Source organism: Lampris incognitus, chromosome 1, assembly GCF_029633865.1.
Source record: "Lampris incognitus isolate fLamInc1 chromosome 1, fLamInc1.hap2, whole genome shotgun sequence".
NCBI classification, from domain to species: domain Eukaryota; kingdom Metazoa; phylum Chordata; class Actinopteri; order Lampriformes; family Lampridae; genus Lampris; species Lampris incognitus.
This window is the reverse complement of record NC_079211.1, coordinates 117,527,071-117,554,975: the sequence shown is the minus strand read 5'-3', so window position 1 is coordinate 117,554,975 and position 27,905 is coordinate 117,527,071. Positions and strand designations below refer to the sequence as shown.

Below are 27,905 nucleotides of genomic sequence, written 5' to 3'. Positions count from 1 at the left end.
ACACCAAAATAAACATTTTAACAAATTTAATACTATTTTTCAAACAATTTAAAATCACCGCTGTCCAACGCTTGTAAATACTGCAACGCCTTGGTGGTAGTCATGGTGGATCTAAAATGGCGTCTGTAACCAGACATGTTGGAAATAATCCAAAATCAAGTTTAGACTATTTCTCTGCACTGGAGAATGCTAGTGTGTTTTAGTGGAGCGGATAAAAGCAAAATTTGAGTGGAATTGTGCAAATTATGATACAAGCATGAAATTTGGTGTATTTCTTCTCCAGAGGCTTCTGATCAAATCTGTCCGATTGGCCACTTGAAAATCCAAGATTGCTGTCAAATTAGCCTCCAAAATTGCTTTTTTTATATTAATGTGTGTAGTTTTTCGGTTTGATTGATCTTGGTGTCGATTCCTATGTTTTCAAGCCTGTTGGGTTGAATTTTGTGATTTTTATATAGCAACACATTTTATATAACAAATTAATCAGTCACATCGGTATCTGGGTATAAGATTTACACCGATATGAAAACTTTTCATTACAGAAAATAATCCAGAAAAAAATGCTTAAGATAATTTAGAAATGGTGTCATCACATAGTTTGCCCAGCAGAGGGCACTCTGCAGCACATTTGGCTGAGTAGGCTACAAGTCATAGCTGGGCAGACAGTGGTGTGGAGTCAAGCTGTCTTCATGGTAAGTAACTAACTAATAGAAATGCATTTCTGAAATTGTAAACAATGACCCTATAATTTCCCTTAACTCTAATATACCCCCGTCCCTGACAACCATCATGTCACTCATGATTATCCCATCTGTTTGCTATATTAGCTATGTTAGCAAGATAGCTGTCTGCAGCATATGTAACTGAGTAGACTACGCATCACAGCTGAGCAGACAGTGCTGTGGAGTCAAGCTGTGTCTTCATGGGTACTACTAGTAGCTAACTAGTAGTAATGCATAGCTGGTAAGTTAATAAACAATGACCCCATAATCTTCCCTTAACTCATTTTATAATATATAACCTTGTCCCTGATAATCTTCATGTCATTCATGCTTACCACATCTGTTTGCCGTGTTAGCAAGGTAGCTAGTAGTAGCTTATATAAAGAATATTGGCAGATATATTGGTGTAAAAAACTGATTTTTTTAACATTCGTATCCTCATCGGCCAGGAAAATTGAACAGACTCTATTTTTATAGACTATATTTTCTCAGTTGCAGGGTGGTAAAAGGATCAACCTTTGAAATTAAATGTCAGACCAGCCATGGATGTGAGCTCTACTAGTAAATGAAGGACCACTGACTGGACCAAGTGTTGCATATGTCAACTAGATAAGAAGGAAGATCTAAAGTCTCCCCAGACCAATCCTGTCAAATAAGGAGATGATGGGTATGTGACCTTGGCAAGGAATATTCCTCGGTTTCAATCACTTCATCAACTACCAATCAGTAAAGACCCTGCAAGACTTGACGAAGGTGGAGGGATAGAGGAAACCTTGAGACAAAACAAGGCACACTATCATGAGAGTTGCAGGCTCCTGTTTAACGACAAACATTTACAAAGAGCTGAAAAAAGATCAACCCCAGCAGCTACTAGCAATGAGGGCGGTAGAAGCAAGATTACACGAAAGGCCCAAGAGAAAAAAACACTATAGAGTGTTTTCTGTGTGAGATTAAAGGAGGTGAGCTAAGAGAAGCAATGACAATGAAAGTGAATATAAGAATGAATGAATGTGCAAGAACACTCAACGATGGAAAACTCCTTGCCAAACTGAGTGGCGGAGATGTCATAGCACAAGAACTGAAGTATCATCCTGCCTGCTTGGTGGCTCTGTATAACAAAGAACGAGACTACCTAAGGGTCCAAGAGCAAGAGAAAGCACAGGAGCACTGGAAGGAAGCATATCCAATTGCCTTCTCTGAACTGGTCACTCACATCAGTGAAATAAAAGCTGCCAGTGATGGTACAGATCCACCCATTTTCAGGCTTGCTGATCTGACCATGCTTTACAAGCAGAGGCTGGAGCAGCTGGGTGTTGAATCACCTCAGGTTCATGCTACTCGACTGAAGGACCAGCTGCTTTGTCACATCCCCGAGCTGCAAGCTCATCACCAAGGACGAAATGTCATGCTGGCTTTTGAGAAAGATATGGGCTCAATGCTTGCACAAGCATCCAAGTATGGTGAAGCAATCCATCTGGCAAAAGCTGCTGGGATGATTAGACGAGACATGCTTAATCATAAGTCACATTCCAGCAGCATGTTAACAATGCAGACCTAGAACAGGCTGTACCAACATCACTTTTGCAATTTGTATGCATGATCGAACATGGTGCAGACATCAAGTCCCAACTCCAACATGGAGCATCGAAGTCAGACCTTGCTATATCACAGCTCTTGCAGTTCAACTGCTCTGCCAAGTACAAAGAAGAAACAGAAGTCCACAGGCATTCCAAGGACCGTGAGACACCTTTTGCTGTCTATGTTGGCATGTCTGTGTTTGACAAAACCAGAAAGAGAAAACTCATTGATATGCTCCATGGGAATGGGCTCAGCATATCATATGACAGAGTCCTAGAAATCTCAGCTCAGAGCTGGGAGAAGCGGTTGTAGCCCAGTACGTGGAAGATGGAGTCGTCTGTCCACCAGTCTTGAGAAAGCAGTTGTTCACTACTGCAGCTGTGGACAACATCGACCATAATCCGTCCGCAACCACAGCTCAAACATCCTTCCATGGTACAAGTGTGTCCATTTTTCAACATCCAAGCCCTGAATATGCTGGTGAAGAATGTGAAGTACTCAAACTGAATTCAGACATGAAGATAAAGACAGTTCCAGAGCTTCCAGAGGCATACACCAATGTCCGCCCAGCTTACATTACAAAGAATCCCAACCCTCCTCCAGTAGTATGCCATTCCTTCCCATCACCTCAGTCAATTCAGTCACACTTGAAGGAAGAATATTCCTGGTTGGAAGAGGTGTTCCTAACTGAGGATGTGGCAGATGCAGTCTGCATCACATGGTCAGCCCACCATGCAACACAGAAGAGGAGCAAGCCATTTGAAGTGAGCATTTCAGCACTACTGCCCTTCATGCGAGACCAGGCTCACTCTGTTGCAACCATCAAGCATGTCCTGGAGAAGATATGTGATACAGTGGCTTACCTGAACCCAGGGCAGACCCCTGTTGTTACTGCTGACCAACCTTTATATGCTCTAGCAAAGCAAATCCAGTGGACGTGGCCTGAATTTGGAGAGGAAAAGTGTTTGATCACGTTTGGTGGACTTCATATAGAAATGGCTGCACCAGATCACTAGGAACACTACTGCAGGACAGTGGTTGGACCAGTTCCATTGTGGAGGCAGGAGTGGCCTCATCTGGAACAGCAGAGTCTTTCTTGTCTGCCTCAAGTGTCACCAGGACAAGACAAGCCCATCAGATCACAGCATGCAGCCTGTACAAACTATTGAAGGAAGCATACCATGACTACTGCTCTGCTGAGTCTGGCCGATCAGATCTTACCTTTGAAGACTGGTGTCAACAACGGAAGCTAGAGAGTCCACAGTTCCAGTTCTGGAGTCTGGTGCTGGACATGGAGCTCACCATTTTCACCCTGATCCGCTCATTCAGAGAAGGAGACTTCAACTTGTATCGTGAAGCACTCTCAGAACTGGCCCCTTACTTCTTTGCGAACAACAATGTCAATTATGCACGATGGATCCCAGTTCACCTCCGAGACATGATGTCCCTTGAGCAACAACATCCAGAATTGACCAGGGAGTTTCACCAGGGCAACTTTGTAGTTCACAAGTCGAGAAGAGAATTCTCAGGCCTGGCAATTGACCAAGCCCATGAGCAAAATAATTCAGTCATCAAAGGGGATGGAGGAGCCATTGGATTGACAGAACACCCGGTAGCACTTCGTAGGTGGATGGTAGCTTGACCTGAAGTGAGTCGTCTAGTAGCTGGATACGAGGCTGTGTCAAGTGTGAAAGATGCAAACAATGACAGCAGACATCATGAGCAGACACTGGGTGCCCAGAGATCTTTCTTTGAGAAGGTGAAAGCACTCTCTGAAGTGTTGCAGGAGATGGGCAACCCATTCCAAGAAGAGTCAGCTGACCTACTAGTGCTAGACACAAAGAATGTTGCAGACCCAGCTCTTGCCGAAATGGTTGGTACACATCACCAGCGGGGCAAAAATCAGTTCCAGTCATTCATGAAGGGGCTAGAGAATAAAGATGAATGTTCATTCTATCAACCAATCAAGAAGAATACGGTTTCTTTCTTTAAACAAGTCTTAAAGCAACCTGGGGGCAGTTCTAAGGAGAAGGTGCTGAAACATGACTGTCAGTTGTTCTCACGACTCTTCGTCTTACGCCAGAACAGGCAGTGTGACTTGCAGGAATTCTTCAAGCATGAGAACCAGTCATCTCCTGCATCTCTCAGTGACAGTGGCAAGCTTCATACATGTCAGAAGTCACAGCTAGCTGAAATTCTTCAAGCACAAGTGAACATCCCAGAAAGTGAACCAAGGGGAGACACAGTCATCATAGATGGCTCAGCACTAATCAATGCCCTACCTCCACGCACCTCAAAGACATTTGATGACTACGCTAAAGAAGACATCATCCAGAAAGTGGAATCCTATGGTGCCAAGTACAAAAGGGTGGACATAGTGTTTGATGTGTACAAGACATCAAGTCTGAAATCTGAAACCAGGTCAAAAAGGGGGGCAAGGAATGAGAAGAAGAGTGACAGGAACAAGTAAGACCCCAAATAACTGGAGAAGCTTTCTTCGAGATGACAGCAACAAGACTGAGCTGTTTCACTTCCTTGCAGACAAGATCCGTGAAGCACAGACAACAAGCACACTCATTGTAACAAAAGGGGAAGATGACATTAGCAACACAAGGAAGCCCCTCGATGCTCTGTCTCCATGTTGTCATGAAGAAGCTGACACGCGAATATTTGTACATGGCAGGGATGCAACAACAGATGGTAGCAAGTCCCTCATCATCAAGGCTAATGACACAGACATCCTCATCATTGCAGTATCTGTACTGCCATCCTTACAGGAACTTGGTCTTGAGAACATGTGGATTTCCTTTGGCCAAGGAACCAATGTTCAATGGATTCCAGTTCATGAGGTAGTTTCTGCAATAGGGCCTGAAAAAGCTAGTGGAATACCATACTTTCATGCTTTCACTGGATGTGATGTTGTGTCTGCCTTCCGCGGTAAAGGGAAGAAGACTGCATGGCAGACTTGGAACATCTGTGATGAGGTTTCTGAAACCTTCATCAATCTCAGCCAGCATCCAACGTCAGTTAGTGATCTTGATCTGCAACATCTGGAGAGATTTGTTGTCCTGATGTATGATAGATCAAGTGCAGCCACTGGTCTGGATGAAGCAAGACTGGATCTCTTTGCCCGCAAGCAGAGGCCGTACAACTCATTTCCACCAACACAGGCAGTACTCAGAGAGCATGCCAAGCGTGCTGCTTATCAGGCTGGGATCATCTGGGGCCAGGCTACCATCTCCAGGCCAGACACCAGCAGTCCTGCTTACTGGGGGTGGTCACAGAAAGGAGAGACATGGCAGATATGTTGGTCAACATTACCCTCAATTGCAGCCAGCTGTCAGGAACTGACAAAGTGTTCCTGTAAGAAAGGTTGCAACCGGAGATGCAAGTGCTTCAACTCAGGGCTCCCGTGCGCAGCACTCTGCAGCTGCATATGTGACCAGTAGCAGCTAGAGGAACTTTCACATATGCACAGCTTTGAACACTCAGCAGTTTAAACTCACTGATAGTAGTTTTGTGTGAAGTTACAACTGAAAAACAGACAATCAGATCAGATCAATACAGTTATATTGGTATATGAGAGTGCTTCACGATACAAGTTGAAGTCTCCTTCTCTGAATGAGCGGATCAGGGTGAAAATGGTGAGCTCCATGTCCAGCACCAGACTCCAGAACTGGAACTGTGGACTCTCTAGCTTCCGTTGTTGACACCAGTCTTCAAAGGTAAGATCTGATCGGCCAGACTCAGCAGAGCAGTAGTCAAGGTATGCTTCCTTCATTAGTTTGTACAGGCTGCATGCTGTGATCTGATGGGCTTGTCTTGTCCTGGTGACACTTGAGGCAGACAAGAAAGACTCTGCTGTTCCAGATGAGGCCCCTCCTGCCTCCACAATGGAACTGGAACTATATATTGGACTATGCCCTGAAGAAGGCCCAAGCCGCTACGCGTGGGCATTTTTAGGTCCTTTTTGGATATGTCCAAGTTTCAATAAAGACATTTTTAATTACACGGAGTGCCTTGGTCAAAGAGATTTGTTCTCTTTTTCTCATCTGAAACTACTAACCTTGGACCAAAGAGCACCCAACAAATATATTACTTAACTACAGAGAGGACTGAGCACGCCACTGACTCCAAACATATACAGTTATATTGGTGTTCTTTTTCATTACTTTTCCAATAAAGTTATATATTAACAATCTTTTTCCCCTTTTCCATTAATAATGTCATCTGTGTATCTATATACAAATACAATAAAATGTATCTTTGAAAAAATTGACACTAATGTCATTCAAATTAGTCAACTACACACATTTCAGCTTAAAGATGGCAGCCATCTTGAAAAATGGCTGCTATCTTGGATTTTCAAATGGCCAATCCGACAGATTTGATCAATAGGCTCTAGAGAACAACCAAGCCAAATTTCATGCTTGTATCATAATTTGCACAATTTTTCTGTTATCTGCTCCACTATTTCTAGGACAGAGCAATGAACTTCACGAAGGAAATTATGCAATCAACACACGTCATACATAGTAACATGACGCGCACTATCATGCACAAATTACGAGTCGTCTTTTTGATGGCTCATGGTCATTTTAGGTAGATCTTATTGTAATTTTTGGGCGATTGATCTAAAACTAATTTTAATGCAAATATATGCTATTTTAGGAGCATTCAGGGAGCTGCAGGTCTGTATCTTTTTTTCACAAAGTTATTAAACTTTGAAAATCCAAAACCATCAAAATGACGGCCTTGGTCATTCTATTGTTAAATATGGGAACCACCACCCCAGTCTGCCACTCCACAGGTACTGTCCCCAACCTCAACGCCACCTTGAAGAAGTGTTTCAGCCAAGACAGCCCAGCAATTTCCAGAGCCTTCAGCATCTCAGGGCGAATCTCATCCACACCCAGCACCTTGCGACCGAGGAGCTTCTTAACTACCTCAGATACCTCTGTCAGGGAAATGGGTGGGGCTTCCCCTGAGCCTTCAGACTCTACCTCCTCCACTGAGGATGTGTTAGCCAGGTTCAGGAGCTCCTCAACGTGTTCTTTTCACCACCTGACAACGTCCCCAGTCTGGGTCAGCAGTTCCCCTCCCTGGCTGAACACAGCCTGAGTCAAGCCCTGCTTCCCCTTCCTGAGTCGCTGGATGGTTTGCCAGAACTTCCTTGAGGCCAACCGAAAGTTGCCAAACTCCTCCCACCCAAGTTTTTGTTTCCATTACCGCCGAAGTCACAGCCCTTCTGGCCTCCCGGTACCTGTCTGCTGCTTCAGGAGACCCCTGGGGCAACCAAGCCCGAAAGGTCTCCTTCTTCAGCCTAACAGCTTCCCTCACCGCCGGTGTCCACCAGCGGGTTCTTCGGTTGCCACCTAGACAGGCACCTGTGACCTTATGACCACAGCTCCTTCCTGCCGCATCTGGTAGGAGCTGTGGTCATAAGGTCATCAGTGCCTGTCCTGATCATAAGTCATGTTAAGTCAAAACTGTTAGTTGTATGATATAAAAAGGAACTTCGAAAGGTTTGCTTCTTTATGACAACTTTTGAAGAAAAAAATATTCTAACTAACACATCTGAGAAATAATTTATGTTTGTCGGACTTATTGACTTCTTGGACAACTGCCTTATTTCACCCCTCTAAATTATTAAGATAACTTGAGAACTGCAATTTACTGTGACCCAACATTTCAGTCTGTGGTTCTTTGGACCAAACATTTGAATCCAACGAACAATCAACATTGAATGCAGGATGATAGGTAAGTCTATGCACTGCATACTTTACTTCCAACATGCGTACCCATTTTAGTAAATCAACTGAGTCAAATTTTTAAGATGTAAATTTCCATCCATTATCCAAACCGCTTATCCTGCTTTCAAGGTTGCGGGGATGCTGGAGCCTATCCCAGCAGTCATAGGGCGGCAGGCGGGGCGACACCCTGGACAGGCCGCCAGGCCATCACAGGGCTAACACACACACACACACACACACACACACACACATAGGGAGAATTTAGTACGACCGATTCACCTGACCTACATGTCTTTGGACTTGTGGTAGGAAACCGGAACACCCGAAGGAAACCCACGCAGACACGGGGAGAACATGCTAACTCCACACAGATGAGGATCCGAGACAACCCCCCAAGATTGGACTACTCCGAGAGATGTAAATTTCTCTGTTTATACCTCTAAACAAAGAGATTCTTGAATACTGCTTGGGGGCAAGAAAAATGCAAGCTAACCATGTCACTTTAGGTGAGTGTTTAAGATAAACTGTGCCCTGAAAGAGAAGTGCTGCTTTTGGCTTTAATCTGATGGAGTGTAAGAAGTAGCTCAAGGGGAGCTGTGGGCAAATCAAAAAATAGGTATATTTATGCTTAATATTTTGATAGCCCTTAAATACACATTACACAAATTAAACATGGGATTGTGAACAAAGTCAAGTGGGTATCTAATTGGTGTATAAATATAATTTAAGTTAAGCACTCTGACTGGTCATGACTCCATACTGTGCATACTTGTGTGTGGACTTATTTCATATTTTATGAATGAATTTGCAGCACCACAGGAGTCAGATATTTCATACTTGAGCTCCCTGCTGAGGACGATGTTTATTCTGTTTTTCAGTGGTCTATTCTTCTCTGGGATGGAGAACCACGTCTTCCTGCCCATGATCACAACATTCTGTTTACCTGGACAAATGGAAGAAAATAGAGACATGAGGGTCTCAGCAAATACAGTTTAGATGGGATGATACCAATGTGATATTTTGCTAAAAAAAAAAAAAAAAAAGTAACCAGGTTGAGTATTCATTTTTGGTGGTGGTGGGGTCACTTGTCCTTTCCAATCCAAACAAATGTCCCAAAATATACAAAACAAAATATTATAATTAATCTAAGAATAAAATGAAATGACAATCAAACTTTACTATCTAGAGAATTGGTTCTCAACCTAAGGCTCGGGACCCCAAAGGGGGCCACGAGATAATTTCCGGGGGTCACCAGATGGTTGTGGAGAAAACATGCACAAACCGCCCCAAACCCATGGTGCCCCTGATGCAAAAGATAGGTGTACTGTCTAATTAATTGCTGTGCCATGTGCTCTGAGCTGGCCCTCAGTATACTTCAAGACTTCTTTGAGAGAGCAACGTTAGAGACAGTACAGTACTAAACAGCTGTACGTTTATATAACCAAGTCCAGTTGCACTTGATTCAATTCCTTTGGATACGTTTAGTTAGATAATGATAATCTTTCTTCATATCGGGATCAGCATGAAAAAACACTGCAGGCATTGAATGTTACAGAAATCCAACATTAGTCATTGTCCCCTTTAAAAACGCATTGATTTTTTTTTTGTCATACGATTCACCTGAAGATATACATAAGCAATAACAGCTTCTGTGCAAATAATAGGGATACTACATCTTAAGCATCAGCTTCTTAAGAGGACCGTGGGATCCAGCAGTCTTGGTGGCTATTGTGTGCGGAGGAACAGTTGTCAAGAAAATCTAAGGACAGTGAGGACAACAGCAGACTAATAGCTGATGCAGTCCAGAACAACAAGGTTAATGTAATAGTTAATATATCAAAGACTATCTATAAATGTCCCCACTAAGCCTCCCTCTTAGGTCATCCATGAGTGAATGACAACAATTTGTGACGCAGCTGCATAGCCCATGGTGGCAGTTTCGTGGTGCCATAGTAACATGTTTTAGGGGAATTCGCGTCTTAAGCTATGACGTAGGCACGTCCCTGTTGCGTAGGCGCGCGCGCGCGAATTTGCTTCCGGCTCCATCGACTTGTTGACAATATGCCTCACTGCTGTGTCCCCCTTTGTTTAAATCGATCAGAGAGTAAAACTGAGACCAAACTGTCTTTCTATCGCTTTCCTCCGAAAGACAAAGATAAGAAGAGGTGGCTGCAGTTAATACGGTAAGTTGCTATTGAAGAAATGCATTGAAAATCGAAGTTTGGCGCCGACTTTTGTGCTAAGTGCAGACTAGCTACCCTGCACTGCAGACTAGCTACTACCGGTAGCTACCCTCTTGTTACCGAAATCCACGTTACATACTAGACAGGTATTTAGATTTTTAGCTAATTCAACAAGCGAGGATCAATATATGTGCTTTTCCATATGTTTTTCTGCTCAATAAGGCTTTAATCAGAGTGTAGTGGAGAGTAAACAAGCATCGGTTAGCCACTTATGTTGTTACTACTACAACCCTGTCTGTGAAGACATACAGTTACTGTAAGCAAGCATTATGTCAGCTACACACTCGGAAAACTGCATTATTCTATGCATTGTTAGCCCATGATTATCTAAAACGAGATGATGCATCTCAAGGGGATTATCATTAAAGAGACTTGGAGTAAATGCATGAATAAGCAGGGGTACGTAACGTTAGATAGTCCAGGTGAATGTGCTGTTTCTGCCTGTTTTGTTACAGTAGTTTCACTTCTGACTTTTCCCATATAAATCAAACAATGAAACTTCATATCTACAAAAAATAATGTTTCTGTAGGGAGACTGACATCTAATTCTAAAGCCTTACTATGTAACCTTTCCTTTATGAAAAGGCTATGAAAAGGCTATAATATTTGCCCCTCCCCCCCAAAAAAAATCTGTATTGTATAGTATGTGAATACAATATAACTTGCCCAATCTGTATGGTAGACTGTTTGTATAATATCATTATACAATCTTTACAGTAGAGTATGTTAACACAATAGAAATTGTGTTTTAAATAATTGATGGTTAAAGTGGCATTCTTTAACTTTTTTTGATAAAAAAATAAAGTTGATTTTGGTCACAATTTACCACTATCTTTCACTGAAGGAGGTAACAGAGGACTGATTTAGCCTATTTCCCATTCACAAATCCTTCACCATCTGTTACAATGCCCATGTTTGTGACTGTGTCTAACCAGACACAGACACAAAAATGGGCATTGTAGCAGATGCTGAAGATTTCATGAATGGGAAATAGGCTGAATTAGTACAGTGTTACCTCCTTCAGTGAAAGGTAGTGGTAAATCTTGACCAAAATCAACTTTATTTTTTATCGAAAAAAGTTAAAGAATGCCACTTTAATTGTTCAAATCCAGGGCAGACGATAAGTTACAATGCAGCTTCAAGTTTTCATTGCCAATCATTTCTAAATCTCTCATTCTTTTTTTTTTTACAGGCGTGATGGCTTTACACCAAGCCCCTGCTCAAGGGTGTGCAGTTGGCATTTTCCAAATGGCAAAGCTGCTGGCCCATCACGTTTTGCTTGGAACGAGGGGAAGACTTTCCCAGGCCACCTCAGCCTTCCACACAAGAAGAGAAAAACAGTACCACTCCCTCCCAGTGGTGAAGAAGGGACAAATGAACTTGAATTACAAAATTCTGACATTGCAACCGCAGAGCCCCCTAGTACTTCAGACAACCCAACCGCAGAGACCCCTAGTACTTCAGACAACCCAACCGCAGACACCCCTAGTACTTCAGACAACCCAACCGCAGACACCCCTGGTACTTCAGACAACCCAACCGCAGACACCCCTAGTACTTCAGACAACCCAACCGCAGACACCCCTCGTACTTCAGACAACCCTTTTAACAGTGTTGCGCTGCTAGAGATAGAGGTTGACATGCTGAGAAGAGAGAATGAAAAATTGAAAAGAGAATTGGAGAAACAAAAACAGACCTTTTCCTTCAGCCAAATATCTTCCAATCGTGTCAAAGTAAAATATTTCACTGGCTTACCAGATGTTGCTACCGTCCTGGTTTTGGAAGCACTCTTATCTAAGTTTGAGCTACAATATCATTCGAATTGGACAGTCCAGTCTATGCCACTAGTCGATCAGTTGCTACTGACTTTGATGAAGCTCAAACTTAATTCTGGTCATGAAGACCTTGCAACCAGGTTTAATTGCAGTACAGCCACAGTTACCAACATTCTTATCACCATTGTCAGTGCCCTGTATGACATTTTATATGTTGGTATGCTTGAGAACAACATCCTCTATAGAGAAGAACCAGGCATCGTTGCCAGAGTGTTTCCGTCCGTTTCCTAACTGTAGGATTGTGCTCGATTGCACAGAGTTAGCAGTCTCCAGGACAGAGAGGCTTGACAAACAGAATCATTTATGGAGCCAGTACAAAAAACGGACCACACACAAAGCCTTAATAGGTGTGGCTCCTAATGGAGTGATAACATTTGTCAGTGACTATTATGGTGGAAGTGCCTCAGACAAGGCTATTACATTAGATTCTGGAGTTCTCAATCATCTACGCCCAGGAGACATGGTGATGGCAGATAAAGGCTTCACAATCCGGGACATCTTGCCAGAAGGGGTTTCACTCAACATCCCGTCTTTCCTTGTTAATGGACAGTTCACACAAGAAGAAGTTAAGAAAAACAAACTCATATCCAGTGCTAGGATCCATGTGGAGCGCTCCATTCAGAGGTTGAAATTGTTCAACATTTTGGACAATATCCCATATCAGTTCACTAAAAACATAAACAAAATACTGAAAGTGTGCGTGTGTCTTACCAACCTACAAACACCAATTCTTCGGGAAATAGCATGAAATGACTTGAATAAATGTAAGCAGAATCAGATTCATGTATTTATACTTTTAATAAAGTAATACTGAATTAAGAACACTGCTTGATTTTTTTAATCAAAACACATTTGTAACAAAATGCATAGTGCAAAAACTAATGTCACTGTAAAAAGTATAAAGTGCAAAACATCAACATTGGTAACAAAATGCATAGTGCAAAAACTACTGTCAATGTAAAATGTATAAAGTGCAAAACATCAACATTGGTAACAAAATGCATAGTGCAAAAACTACTGTCAACATAAAGAAGAGGATCACCATATGATGAATACAACATTTAAATATGCAAATTTGCAATGAGATTTACCGTGTGCAATGAAATGTGTTGTGTGTGTTCCGAATAGTGTTGTAGTGGGGTATAATAGTGTAGTCATCCTGCCAGTGCTGAAAGACCCTTAGGGCCAGTTCCTCATTCATGTCCCTAGGGTCTCTACAGAATTTTTGGTAGGAAAATATCCTTGTAAAATGTTTCCAGAACATCTATGTTACGTGCCCATGTTGGGTCTTTCAGCACTGGCAGGATGACGAGATCAGAAAGGGTCCATACAACCAGGTGGCATGTGCTGGCTCCAGTCAGCTGTAGGTTGCCCTGGATCTGATGCCAGTATGGATGTGTTGGCCGTAGTGTCAGGGAACCAGACTCTCCATCCAGCTGCAGAAAGAAGTCCCCTTTCTCTGCTGCTGCCTATCGGACTGTCAGGTTTTTCACTGACCAGGGACATTTGACCTAGAGGTGGGTATTATGAAAAACATCACAATTTATTGTGTAAAGGCAAGCAGTGGACCAAGGTACTTAAAAAAGAAGGTAAAGTCAGCTCCTCCCCCGTGTCACGTGATCAGCCGTTCCCCCGCCCACTACGGCCACTTTCCTCTCTTTAAACATGGGAGGGATAGGAGAGATGCTCTTAAAACCAACATTGCCATGCCATGGTAGTCCTGATCGAGAAACGGCTCAGCAAAATCAAAGAAAATAGCTTGCATGATGTGCTCTTGTAATCGTTTTCAGAATATCTGCGTTGGTTTGGCTACAGTCATGGCTTTTAGACAGCGGATACCTTTCTCAGCCAGGAGGACATGAGAAGTATGGAGCTATGCAGCCAACATCCTCCCCGCCGAGAAAGGTATCCAGTAGTCTAAAAGCTAAGACTGTAGCCAAACCAACGCAGATATTCTGAAAACGATTACAAGAGCACATCATGCAAGCGAATTTTCTTTGATTTTGCCGAGCCGTTTCTCGATTGGGACTACCATGGCATGGCAATGTTGGTTTTAAGAGCAAACTGACAAACTGTTGTTTTTATGCAAATATTCACTTTGATGGCTGCAACACGTTCCGAAAAACTTGGGACAGGAGTGGGGGACAGGCGCATGTCTAGTCTACTGATGTGTTACATCACTTTCTCCCGACAAACCGCACTTTGAATCAAAGACACTATAATCTGTCTTCCAACCAAGGTCTGTGCTAATCGGCCCCATATTTTTTGCAGAATTGTGGTAACAAGAAGGAATGAATGCTTCCTAACAAGAAAGAATGAATGTCGTCATGTTTGGGCATCCTGGATGAGTTATGAAAGTGACATGTGCACAAAAATTGAAAACCTTATCGTTACGACCATCCTGCAGCTGTCCACCAAGTTTGGTCCAGAGCGATCAAGTAGTTAAGCAGTTGAAGGTAACACAAAAAGTAAAAGCCATTTACAGTCTGCCGGCGTGGCGCGTCAGTAAGACATTTTGCTTGGGACGCCACAGACCCGGGTTCGATACCCGGTCGAAGCATAAACCCCAAGTAGCGGTTGGCGGCGACCCCAGTTGGGGCCGTTCGGCCAGCTTTACCGCTGGTCTCTTCTCTATATCCCCCCTTTCAACTCTGTCCTTTCTCTCTACAATAAAGGCAAAATGCCTAAAAAGAACAAAGTTAAAAAAAAAGCCATTTAGAGTCTCGCTGCCCAATACAATTGCCTGCTGCAATTCTGGGTGCAAGGCTTTTCCTTTTTTTGTGACCTTCCAACTGGTTTTAACTACTTGACCGATCTGAACCAAACTTGGTGGACAGCTGCAGGATGGTTTTAACAATAAGGTTTTCATTTTTTGTGCTCATGTGACTTTCATAACTCATCCAGGATGCCCAAGCATGACGACCCCCTACCATTTTCCCGTTTGGCCAGCTTTACCGCTGGTCTCTACTCTATATCCCCCCCTTTCAACTCTATCCTATCTCTCTACAAATAAAGGCAAATGCCCGAAAAGAACAAAGTTAAAAAAAAAACTTGTCTTTGCACTGTACCCAATTGAATACAGGTTGAAAAAGATTAGCAAATAGATGTATTCAGCTTTTATTTACATTTTATACAACGTCCCAACTTTTACATCACTTGTACATCACCATCGGAGAATGAAGTATAAAGTTCTCACTGAGCAGTTAGTTACAATGATCAAGTCAAGTGGATGACAGTGTTCACATAGACTATATAACAATTACACAATGGTGAACAATATCATACTTATCTTTATAGTTATCGGCCCCCGGTGAGATTTGAAATTAGGGTGGTTCATTATCTCTGTTTCAGTTTTATTTTTTGATTAATTGCCTAGTACAGTGGTTCTCAACCTTTTTACACCAAGTGTCTCTCTAAGTAACACCATAATGGTAAAATACAGGGTAGAGACTCCTGAGTACCACCAGTGGTACATGTACCACAGGTTGAGAACCACTGGCCTAGTATAATGTATATTGACTAAATATAACTGTACCTCAATAATGCACTCGTCAGACACTGTCCCATCTGGAGATGCACCCAACAGGCCACTGTTCGACAGGAAGACCCCCCTCTCCTGGACGACCAGACCGGTTATCTTGGTGTAGTCCTGCTTTGCCGTGGCTTCATGAGTGATTCCCCAGTCACAGGCCTTGAGAAAGTGAGTGGGAAAAACATACCACTCAATTCATAATCGTTAGAGCAGGGTTTCCCAAAAGTGGGTGCGTTGATGCCAAGGCAATCTCTCCCATTAGGCGCCCGTTCAGACCAGAGGGAGGCAGTATAGTACACATGATTTTGCATGCCTTTGTGAAATGGGGGCCTATGCAGGAAACCCCTGGGGGCACGGGGAGACCATGCAAACTCCACACAGAAAGGCCCTTTCACCGACCCCACCCAAGGTGTGGGCACCGATGACATGGAGGAGTGAACACGTCACACAGTGCCCACAAGGTCCTCTGCGGGTATCGATCCCACGACCTTCTCGCTGTGAGGCGACAGTGTTACCATTTTGCCACCGTGCCCCCTGATACAATGACGTCTTAAGTTGAAATCATTATTACAGCATAACTTACTTTAGAACCTTCTTTGAAGTTGTACTGGCCAAGCAGGGTTTTGAACAAGGACGGTGGGTACCGGTTGCGCTTGACTGCAGCCAAGACCAAACCAAAGTTGCTGGCGGTGATTCGCTTCTTGCGATAAGCCATCCTGTTATAAAGACATCCAAAAGATACAGCTCACATAGACCAGCATCCTATGTCTATGCTGTATTATAAACATTAGGTGCTCATACCACTGGATTGAAATAGTCATTCATAAATGTTCAATGCTTTAACATGAACTACAATACTTTATTAATGGACCAGTGGTATTTATTACAAGGGGGAGACATAGATAATCTACTCCTAAGGAGAGAACTATGGGGGATTGACTTTCTAGGTACTATGACACCAAGGGGTGACATATGAGGACTTTGATTTTAGACCCTATCTCTACAGTCATTAACAGAAGTCTTGTCGCCCCGGCACTTCGGTCAGGTAATGCACCACTTCTCCCAGAAAATTGTTACAATTACAAATTCTTTGGTATTCACGTATTCCTTTACTTTGTTTGCATTGGACCAACACAAAAAAACCTGGAGAAAACCCCCCAAATCTGACATATTTCCACATCCAAACTCCACACTCCGAAAATGGGCTAGACAAAAGTTGTGTCGCCCCATTCACTCACATGTGAAAAAAATTGTGAAAAAATGCATGGAGACCTCCCCCTTCCCCCAAACAACCCCTCCAATCCCCTCCAACCCCCGATGGTTGAAGTCTGAATTGCTGGGAAGGAAAACGGGGACGGACAGGCTTTGTCGGTCTGTCCGTCCCCGTTTTCCTTGCCAGCAATTCAGACTTCAACCATCGGGATTTGGAGGTGATTGGAGGGGTTGTTTGGGGGAAGGGGGAGTTCTCCATGCATTTTTTTCACATTTTTTTCCACATGTGAGTGAATGGGGCGACACGACTTTTGTCTAGCCCATGTTTGGAGTGTGGAGTTTGGATGTGGAAATATGTCAGATTTGGGGGGTTTTCTCCAGGTTGGTCCAATGCAAACAAAATAAAGGAATATGTGAATACCAAAGAATTTGTAATTGTAACAATTTTCTGGGAGAAGTGCATTACCTGACAGAAGTGCAGGGGCGACAAGACTTCTGTCAATGACTGTAATCTTGACATTGATTTGATCTAGGAATCCAGTTTCCTTCTTCTTGTGATAAAATGCTATATAAAGTTTAGAACTCCAGATGTGACTATTGTGATACTCTTCAACTAGTTTATCATGTTCTAGTGCAGCAACCATCTGTCTTGTAAAGTAACTTAACACTCTTGATTTGTTTCCTCTCATGGTGAAATACTTACCATAATTGGTTCTTTGCTTGGAAAACGGTGTCTCTCTCAATCTTCTGCTTCTCAGTATCAGTGACGGCAAGCGATGCCAACACATAAAGAGCCTTGTCCTCGGCTTCAGTAAAACCTGGACTGGTCACCAATCCATCCCATGTCTTGATAGGGAGTGACTATATTTAAAGTGAAGCACACAGTGCATGCACATATTTGTTATTTGGCATAGCATATAATATTGTGAATGGCAACAGATTACATACTGTAACTGTACATCTGTGTTGTTTACATCATGTCAGACTTAAAGGGGAATTTTGGTTTTTAAGACCCTGGACCCTATTTTTACAACTGCATTTATTGAAATGAATAGTGGTATTTTCAATTTTTGCAATCGCTCCTGTCAAGAGTGATGGATCACCAAAGTTACCGAATGTCTGCCCCTAGTGGCCTGTTTTCAATGCATTTCAATTGGGGCATATTTTAGAAATCAAAATACGTCAACAAAAAATTATTTTCAACATTATTATAAGTTTGGAATTTGTAGAAAATCACTTTTTGTGAGGTATTTTGATTTTTAAAATATGCCCCATTGAAATGCATTTAAAACAGGCCACTAGGGGCATAAATTCAGTTACTTTGGTGATCTCTCACGCTCGACAGGAGCGATTGCAAAAATTGAAAATACCACCATTTATTTAGATAAAAGCAGATGAAAAAATAGGGTCCAGGGTCTTAAAAACCGAAATTCCCCTTTAATTGGTCATTGTTTTTTTTATTACACATTACACCAATTTAGACAACCCTGGTTCAAATTACATTGCACTTGTTGAGTGTTGGGATGATTTCAACCTGGCTGAATTGTCCCCGGGGGCCAAATCAAAGTAAAGAAGATAGAAGTCCTACCTGAGGTGTTTCTGGACTCAAGATCCACCACATGCCAGTAAAACGACCGAGCTGAGACAAGGATGACACAGTCCAATCCTTGACCTCCTGTGTTACAGGTGTTTTGATTCCAGCTGAAATAAAATGCAAAGTCTAATTAATAATTGTTCGTCATCGTTGCAATAAGACTTCCTAATTATAATTTAAAAGGAACAGTATGTACACTACAAATTAAACAATTTAACTTCAATTACTTACCTTGTGATGTGGATGGTGCCATCACAGACACTCTCTTGGCAACGATATCATCCGATTTTGGTGTCTTCGCCCTCTTCCACATACATTCCAAGTCTGTCCGGGACACATTTTTCTCCACCCAAATCAGCAATGCTGCCATGTGATGGCACTTGTCCTTGCCGATAGGGCAGTCGCACGTGCTGTAGCTCACTTTCTGACTTTCTACATGTACCTGTATTAAACACAACTTAACCCTCACAACAACCCTAGACATCACAGTGCCTACCAGACATAAGCAACTAGCCAAGGGGGGTGGCTTTTTATTCGCAAAGCCAGGTAACATGGCTTATAATGTTATAAACCTGAACATCGAGTTGCAGTTCAGATGGGCACTAGGGAAATCCGAATCCTCAATGTAAAATTGGGTATTTCATGCAAAACAGTATTAAAATAATTCTGATACTGGAGCTGACCAACTCACAACCAAAGTGCAATATTGTTGTACTGGGACCTGACCAGTACAACTTCAGTTTACTGCTGTTGTACTGGGAGCTGACCAGTACTGGGTCACGTGGGTAAAATTAAGCCTGATAATGATGTACCGTGCATGTTCACATCATGTATACTTTACATTACTTAACCACTTATCCAACCCATATGGTTGGACAGAGTCCTTCAGGGCTCTAACTAAGTGTCTTGTGTTTTATGTTATTATGTTATGCTCTCCTCGAACCATCACCTTAACGTGGTGGAGAGGTTTGAGTGACCCCATGAATCCCGAGAGCTATGTTGTCTGTAGCCTTGCGCTACTGTAGGGTCACACATGGCAAACTGGTCTAGGAGGGAACAGACTAAGAATGGTTCAAGAGCTGTGAGGAGTTGTGCCCCACAGTCCTTAAATACGCACAAAGGTTTAAATTTGATTAATCTGATTAATTAAATTTAATTAAAACCCTTGGCAAACTCGTCTGAGGATGACTAAATGAATGCTGGGGTTCATGTGGTTAAGACCATTCTTCTAATATTACATGTTTCCAAACATTTTGGACAAAATAGAACATTTTACATCAAGGTGCCCATTGATTTCCTGGTGCCCAGCTGACCTGTATCCAACGTGGCCTATAACGTTAATAAGAAACAGATCGTAGCACACATGGTAGCCCTAAAATGGCTGTGATCTTACATGTAAGTCTATATTTCATTAATTCCTAATATGTATTTTGAATTCATTAAACCTTTACAGCGTTACAGTATGTACGATCATAGCCATTCTGGAGCTAGACACATGAAAAGCTAGCCTTGGATCCAAGAACGTCAGAGTTATTTTAACAAGTCAAACGTCGGAAAACAATTATCTACCGACAAAATAAAGCACTGGCAGTCTTTATCCAAGGCTTATGAAGCGCCAGTAAACGTGGGATATAACATCAGAAGCCAGAATACCCAACATTACCAAGCTAACGCTAGCTAACCCTGTTAGCTCACTCACCTCAACCTGATAAACTTTCTGTTTCATGGAAGCCTGTACCTTGCCTTTTATAATGCCCCCTGAAACATTTACGTTCACAACTCTATCTGAATTGAAAGCATTGAGACCCTTTTTCACCCTGAGAGGTTCGTCTTTAAAAAAAGACGTTAATGTAAATATATTTACGGGTTCAGACATATTGTTTTGAGTGGAACATAATGCAGTGAGATTCCCCAAGGCACCGGAAGTATAACTCCGCCCACACGTGACGTCGCGTCGTGCGTCGTGACGTCGTGCTTACGAGCCGAATGGTTTTTACATCACATCGCCTGTACCAATGATATACTTTATCTTAGAATATATTTTATTGAGTGAGTTTGAGACTCAAAGTGTGTATGCATGTGAGGTGCAGCAGGAGCAAGCTTCAGTCCAGCACTGGCTGGTAGCAGAGACGGAGTTGCTCCCTCTCGCCACGAGGTGGATTAACTTGCTCCTGCTGCAAAAGCACAAAAAACTAAATAAAAATGTGAGTATTATTTTGATCAACCTTTCACCTTAACCCCAAACAAATTGCTGCACCACGTGGGAAAAAAAGTGAGAAATGATACAACATAGGCTTGATGTGGTAGGCAGTGTTACTGGTGGCAATGGGTCCTATGGTAAACTCAGGTGCTATTTACTCCACACTGTCAATAATGTTTTTTAAATGGGAAAAAAATAAAAGTTTAGGCGATACCCACAGCTTGAATGAACTAGTACAAAATATTTTCTCAAAAAATTGTTATACCCAGGATTATTTTGACGGAGCGGCTCCATCACTGACAGCGGGCAGCGCACACACACATACACATGCCACACATTCCCCGCTCCCTTCCATTTTCTCTAAGTAGTTAATAACTTCACTATTATCCCTCTTTCCTTCTCCATTTCAGTAGCATAACCAAGGGTGCACATTTGGTAGTTCCATTTTCATTTATGCACAAATTCACACAAACGTTTTATTTGCTAACCACTTGTTATGGTGTGTTGCATAATCACCCTGCCATCCCCCATCAATGAGTTTGGTTTGCAAAACATAACATTTTCCTCTGTTATATAGTATGTTCTCATGCAATTTCATGGTCACGTGAACTGCATAATTCTTTTTCTTGATTGTAATATTCCTTCTTGCTGCAAATAACTTGGTTTTAAAAAAAATTAATGAAAATTTAGATCATTGTTTAAAATATGTTTGGGTTTAAGAAACTGTAAATGTCTTATTTGGTAAGAAAATTTGTTAATTATATTTTCATGTAATTGTTAAGCCTAGTGGAAGGGGCTACTAGTTTAAAAAGGGCTGCCTTTGACCCTGGTAGGGTTGGTATTGGCTTGGTTACAGATAATTTACAGAGTTACTGTTTACTGTTGAATTTACAGATTGGTGTTTTATTTATTTATTTATTTTTAAAGACCGTGGAGTTATTGAGGGACTCCTTTTTGTAATATTTTGCAATCCTGTGTATGAGTATTTTGTTTTTCATCTTTTTGCACTTTTTTTGTAAATATTCTCACTGTCTGCACCTTGGGAGGCCGGCACAATAAATCACACCATCATTATATTTTCTGACTACGCCTGTGTTTTTCCAATTTTTGAGGAGTTTGAAATAGAAACCCGCGACTACTATACTACCTGTGCTGCCCCTTTAAGATGCTTGGTAGAGTGTTGACTGTGTGACACTGTTTGTCTTATGTAGACTTGTCGTAGTTTCATTTGTACTTGAAGAGCTTTGCAAGCACAGCTGTTGTTTTTTCTCATGTCATCTCATCTCATCATCAGCTGCTTCTGTGGAGTTGGGGCATGGTGGCCGCAATCTAAGTAGGACACTCCAGATGTCCCTCTCCCCTATAACACCCTCCAGCTCTTCCTGGGGGATCCCAAGGTGTTCCCAGGCCAGTTTGGACATGTAGTCCCTCCAGCGAGTTCTGGGTCTACCGCGGGGTCTCCTCCCAGTTGGACGTGCCCGGAAAACCTCCAAAGGAAGGCACCAAGGAGGCAGTTGAATCAGATGCCTGAACCACCTCAACTGGCTCCTTTTGACGCGAAGGAGCAGCGACTCTACTCTGAGCTCCCCCCGGGTGTCCGAGCTCCTCACCCTATCTCTAAGGCTAAGCCCAGACATCCTACGGAGGAAACTCATTTCAGCCGCTTGTATCCGTGATCTCACCCTTTCGGGCACTACCCAAAGCTCATGACCATAGGTGAGGGTTGGAACGAAGATTGAACTGGTAAATTGAGAGCTTTGCCTTCCGGCTCAGCTCCCTCTTCACCACAACGGTTCGGTACAATGTCTGCATCACTGCTGATGCGGCACCAATCCACCTGTCAATCTCCCATTCCATCCTACCCTCACTCGTGAACAAGACCCCGAGATACTTAAACTCCTCCACTTGAGGTAACAACTCATCCCCAACCCAGAGGGAGCAATCCGCCATTTTCAGGTAGAGAACCATGGCCTCAGACCTAGAGGTCCTGACTCTCATCCCGGCCATTTCACACTCAGCTGCAAACCACCCCAGTTCGCCCTGGAGGTCATGTTCTGATGAAGCCAACAAAACCACATCATCTGCGAAGAGCAGAGATGCAATTCTGAGGTTCCCAAAATGGACACACTCCTCACCTTGGCTGCACCTTGAGATCCTGTCCATGAATATCACAAACAGAGTCAGAGACAAGGGACAACCTTGGAGTAGTCCGACACCCACCGAAAACATGTTTGACTTTGTGCTGAGAATGAGGACACAGCTCTCAGTTTGGTTATACAAGGACCAGATGGCTTGTAGCAACTGCCCGGGTACCCCATACTCCCGCAATACCCCCCACAGAGTTACCCAGGGTACGCGGTCGCAAGCCTTCTCCAAGTGCACAAAACACATATAGACTGGCTGGTCAAACTCCCATGCCTCCCTCAGCCCTACTACAAGGATAAAGAGTTGGTCCATTGTTCCATGGCCAGGACGGAATCTGTATTGTTCCTCCTGGATCCGAGGTTCGACAATCAGTCGGAGCCTCCTTTCCAGCACCCTAGAGTAAACTTTCCCTGGAAGGCTGAGCAGTGTGATGATGTGATAATTGGAGCACACCCTCCAGTCTCCCTTTTTTGTCTTTGTTCTTTCTCCTCTATTCATTTTTCTCTGCCTGAACCTTAGCTAGCATATGTCTGTAAGTAATGTGTTATTTGATTTGAGTGCCTACCTTTTTTGTGACAATCACCTGTGATAATTATTTTTAGCAGTTTATAGTTCGTGTAAAAAAAGTTAAACCATGGCTATGCTAATCATGGTAGCTTGTCTATGTGATTTTCAATGTTAAGTTAGAATTCATGCTAATCACTAGTTAACTGTAATAGCTAATTAATGGTGACTTAGTGTTTGTTGGTGTGAGCAAGAGGGAAACACATTATAATTGCGAATTCGTATTTTTATTTCTGTATTTCAGTTTCACAGTGTTTCTAACAGTAAACATCTTAAACTTGTAATGCTGAGTATTTGGACCCAATTGCAGAGAAAAGGCAGAGGCAGTTGGTCAAGTACAAAATCGCTTTACTGGACTCCAGCAAAACACACAACAAAAGGCTACTGCCAAACAGGGCAGGCAATAAAGCAAACAAAAAACACTAAACTAAGCGCAACATTCTCTCACACAGAGGAGGCAGATGAGGGTTCAGGAAACAAGGGCTTCCGCAGACCAACGTGAAGCTTCTCCAAGACTCAACCGGGAATGTTTGCAAAACACCCAGTCAAATAGTCCCCAGCACAGGTGCACACCAACACCGGCCCATCAAGGAGACTGGGTGCAGGTGAACCAAAGCACCAATCAGAAGATGGAGCCCAGATCATAGACCATGACAGGTGCCCCTAATCATAGGCCAACCAGTACGCAGGTGCCACTCATACTGGCTGATGGCAGGCCGATAGGGAAATGTCACCTGTTGGCTGCTGATCCTCTGGCCAGTGACCGTGTCAGCACCCCTCTCCCAGGGACGGATTCCAGACATCCCAAAACCAAAGGACCCAGCAGGACGGAGAGAGGGGCTCAGGGGAAGGATGAAGGGGCCAGGGATCTCAGGCGAGCGGCCCGAGGGCTAGGACCAATCGGGAGGGTGAACAGGATGCAGGAGGCAGAGCATCTCCATCAGGTGGCCAGATGGATGACGCCGATAGTACCACCATGGCTAGAGGACCGCTGGGCGACCGGACTTCGAAGGCAGCGGGACAGCTGCTGGGCAACCGGACTTCGGAGGCAGCCGCGGGGCAGACGGACCTCGGAGGTGGCGGGGCAGACGGACCTCGGAGGCGGCATGGCAGCCGCGGGGCAAGCTGAATTCGGAGGCAGCGTGGCAGTCACGGGGCAAGCTGAACTCGGAGGCGGGGTGGCAGCCGCGGGGCAAAATGAACTCGGAGGCACCCCGGGGATGCTGGGCAGCTGAGGCTCGGGGACGATGGGCAGCAGAGGCTCAGGGACAATTGGCAGTGGAGACTCGGGGACGCTGGGCTGCCAAGCCTAACTGGTTGGCAGAAGTGGCCGGCCGAACAGGAACCTGTAGACGAATCGGCCGGTATGGCCGGCAACTGGTAGTTGGACAGGACGTCGGTCAGCTGCTGAGGAACATGGGACTGGTGGAGACTCCGGGGACCTCCCCTGGCCAGACGGGTCCTGGGCTGGAGCCGCTCGGCACCACCCCTCGATCAGCGGTTTACCAGGCGGTAGGCATGATGGCGGCTAGCGGGTTCAGTGCCAGCAGACCAGGAGGCAGGCTGCTGGTTATCCAACCGAACAACCCCTTGCTGGAGGCCATTCACCCCAGATACCGACCTCGGCCTACATTGTCTCCGGTACGCCGACCCCTCTGTTGGTTCCATACTGGTCGGGGTGGGCAGGGTGGCGCTGTCTGGGAAGGCTGTAGCTGATGGAGAGTGGTGGTGAGGCTGGTGATGGCGGCCATGGTACGCCGACCCCTCTGCTGGGTCCATACTGGTCGGTGTGGGCGGGGTGGTGCTGTCTGGGCAGGCTGTAGCTGCTGGAGAGTGGTGGTGAGGCTGGTGATGGTGCTATCATCTGTGCTGTTGAGCCTGGACCTGCCACAGCTGGGAGCGATCCGCTGTCAGCTGCTGAGGCATGGGGTTGATCGCTCCAACAGACCTGGAGACAGAGCGAACGCTTGCCTCCAGCGACTGCAGCTCGGTGTGCCAATCGCCCAGAACTGCACCTTGGGCAGTAATGGCAATGCGCAACTCCTCTAACTCTGCTGGGTCCATGTCTGGTCGAGTCTTGCTGTAACGCTGAGTATTTGGACCCAGAAGCAGTTGGTTAAGTACAAAATCGCTTTACTGGACTCCAGCAAAACACACAACAAAAGGCTACTGCCAAACAGGGCAGGCAATAAAGCAAACAAAAACACTAAATTAAGCGCAAGACTCTCACACAGAAGAGGCAGATGAAACACTCTCACACAGAGGAGGCAGATGAGACACTCTCTCACACAGAGGCAGATGAAGGTTCAGGAAACAAGGGCTTCCGCAGACCGACGTAAAGCTTCTCCAAGACTCAACCGGGAATGTCTGCAAAACACCCAGTCAAATAGTCCTCAGCACAGGTGCACACCATCACCAGCCCATCAAGGAGACTAGGTGCAGGTGAACCAAAGCACCAATCATGAGATGGAGAGCCCAGATCACAGACTATGACAGGTGCCCCCAATCACAGGCCAACCAGTACACAGCTGCCACTCATACTGGCTGATTGCAGGCCGATAGGGAAATGTCACCTGTTGGCTGCTGATCCTCTGGCCAGTGACTGTGTCAAAACTTAGCTACTGTCTCCTGGATGTTTATTAAGGAACCTGTTTAGCTATCTGCCAAGCTAGCAATCATGTCTATGTTCTAGTAAGGGCAGAATAGTGAAATGACAGATGCCTAACGAGTTACCTACAGATAATTGGATCTTCATGGACACACACAGCATTCTTCTGCCATTACAGCTGCAGTCAACAGGATGGATAAACTTAAAACACAATCACGATGCTCCAACAACTCACGTAACAGTCAGTTGTCCTCAGCCAGTGCCATTGCAGCCAAAGCATGTGCAAAAGCAGAAACGGCATGTGTGCAAGCATAATTTGCGCAAAGGGAAGCACATGATTAAAGTGCAAGCATACATTGAAGAGGAACATCAAAAGGCTGCAGCGGAGACTGCTGGGGGGGAAAAAAAGAGCTTCAAGCCATTCTGCACACACTGCGGCTAGAGAGCGCAGCTGCAGCTGCCATCGCTGAAGCTGAAGTTCTGGAAGTAGCTGCTAAGGGCGAATTTGGGGATCTAGATCGTGCAAGCCTAAAGAGTGAATACGCTGAGCATAAGTCCATATTGAATTCAGTACCTGAATCTCACCAACACTCAAAGCTACTAAACCCACATCCACACCAATCCACCAGCTAGCAATGGACGATGGTGAGGCAGCTAAATGCTACATGAGGAAAAGTAATGTGCAGTCAAGTGAAATCAGTGACCATGAATATCAGGATTTACTTGCTCAGCACACATTCAGACAAAAGGTTGATGCCCCTCCAAATTATCGTCATGCTCAAAGTCCATCCAGGAACACCCATCTCCACCTTGAGCTAGAGCGGGGGTCGGCAATTTGCGGCTCGTGAGCCGCATGTGGCTCTTACATGCCTCCCTTACGTTGTCAGAAAATATAGGCCTATTTTTTTTCTTTCTATCAATGTTGTTGACCTTAAGGTAATTAAAGTTATCCTAACACTAGCCATTTGTAAATAAATAAATAAATAATATGCAGATCGAATAAAGAAAATATTTAAATGGACTATTTGTTACAACTACATCCTGGCTTGTTTTAGCTGAAATGTGTATAGATCCTGGCGCCTTTTAGCCGAAGTGAAGAGAGGTGGCTTGAGTAGCCTATGTATTCATCTAGTTATGGATTCAGACTCCAAAAAAAGAAAGATATCGGAAGAAAACCGAGGATTTAATAGTGCGTGGATAGATACGTTTGCCTTCACCGCCTCTACTGCTGGTTTGCCGGAATGCTTGATCTGTGGCGAAAAGTTAGCAAACAACAAAAAATGTAATGTTGAAAGACAATTACAGAAGCACACTGCATTTGCTGAAAAATATCCGGCTGGGGAACACAGAAAGAAAGCGGTTTCAAAACTACAGCGGAAAGCAAAGCAAAGCAAAGGTATTTTCAAGAATTGGATAACATCTCCGAAGTCCACTACCGTGGCTAGTTGCGTCACAGCTCAGGAGATCGTAAAACATGGAAAGCCATTCACAGACGGTGAATACATGAAAACACCCTTTATTGAAATATCAGAGCAGCTCTTTTCAGACTTCAAAAACAAATCAGAGATCGTTCAGAAAATTAGAGATACGCCCCTTTCTGCTAAGACAGTCAAAGAAAGAGCCATAAGAATGGCAGCAGACATCACCTCTCAGCAAATTAATGACATTAACTCAGCTCCCTTATTCTATTGCCTGCGATGATACATGTGACATGAATGACACTGAGCAGACTGTGTTGCTATGTGAACTCTGATGGACCACAGGAAGAAATCATTGATCTGATACAAATGAAAGGCCAAACACGGGGGGAAGACATTTGTGAGGCTGTCTTGAACTCTTTAAAAGATTAAAAAAATAAACACAAGTCATATGGTGTCAGTGGCTACATATGGGGCACCTAGTATGAGAGGGAAGCAGAA

General features: G+C 43.9%; 1 protein-coding gene across 4 annotated transcripts in view; it reads right to left on the bottom strand.

Annotated features, from left to right (window-relative positions):
* The window catches only part of dhfr (dihydrofolate reductase), a 112,173-nt gene that overhangs the window by 64,397 nt on the left and 19,871 nt on the right, over positions 1 to 27,905 (bottom strand). For all 4 annotated transcript variants that reach the window (XM_056288154.1, XM_056288146.1, XM_056288161.1 and 1 more), the window contains exon 3: positions 8,891 to 8,996. In XM_056288154.1, the coding sequence (XP_056144129.1) occupies positions 8,891 to 8,996 (106 nt within the window). The remainder of the gene's footprint in view (positions 1 to 8,890; positions 8,997 to 27,905) is intronic.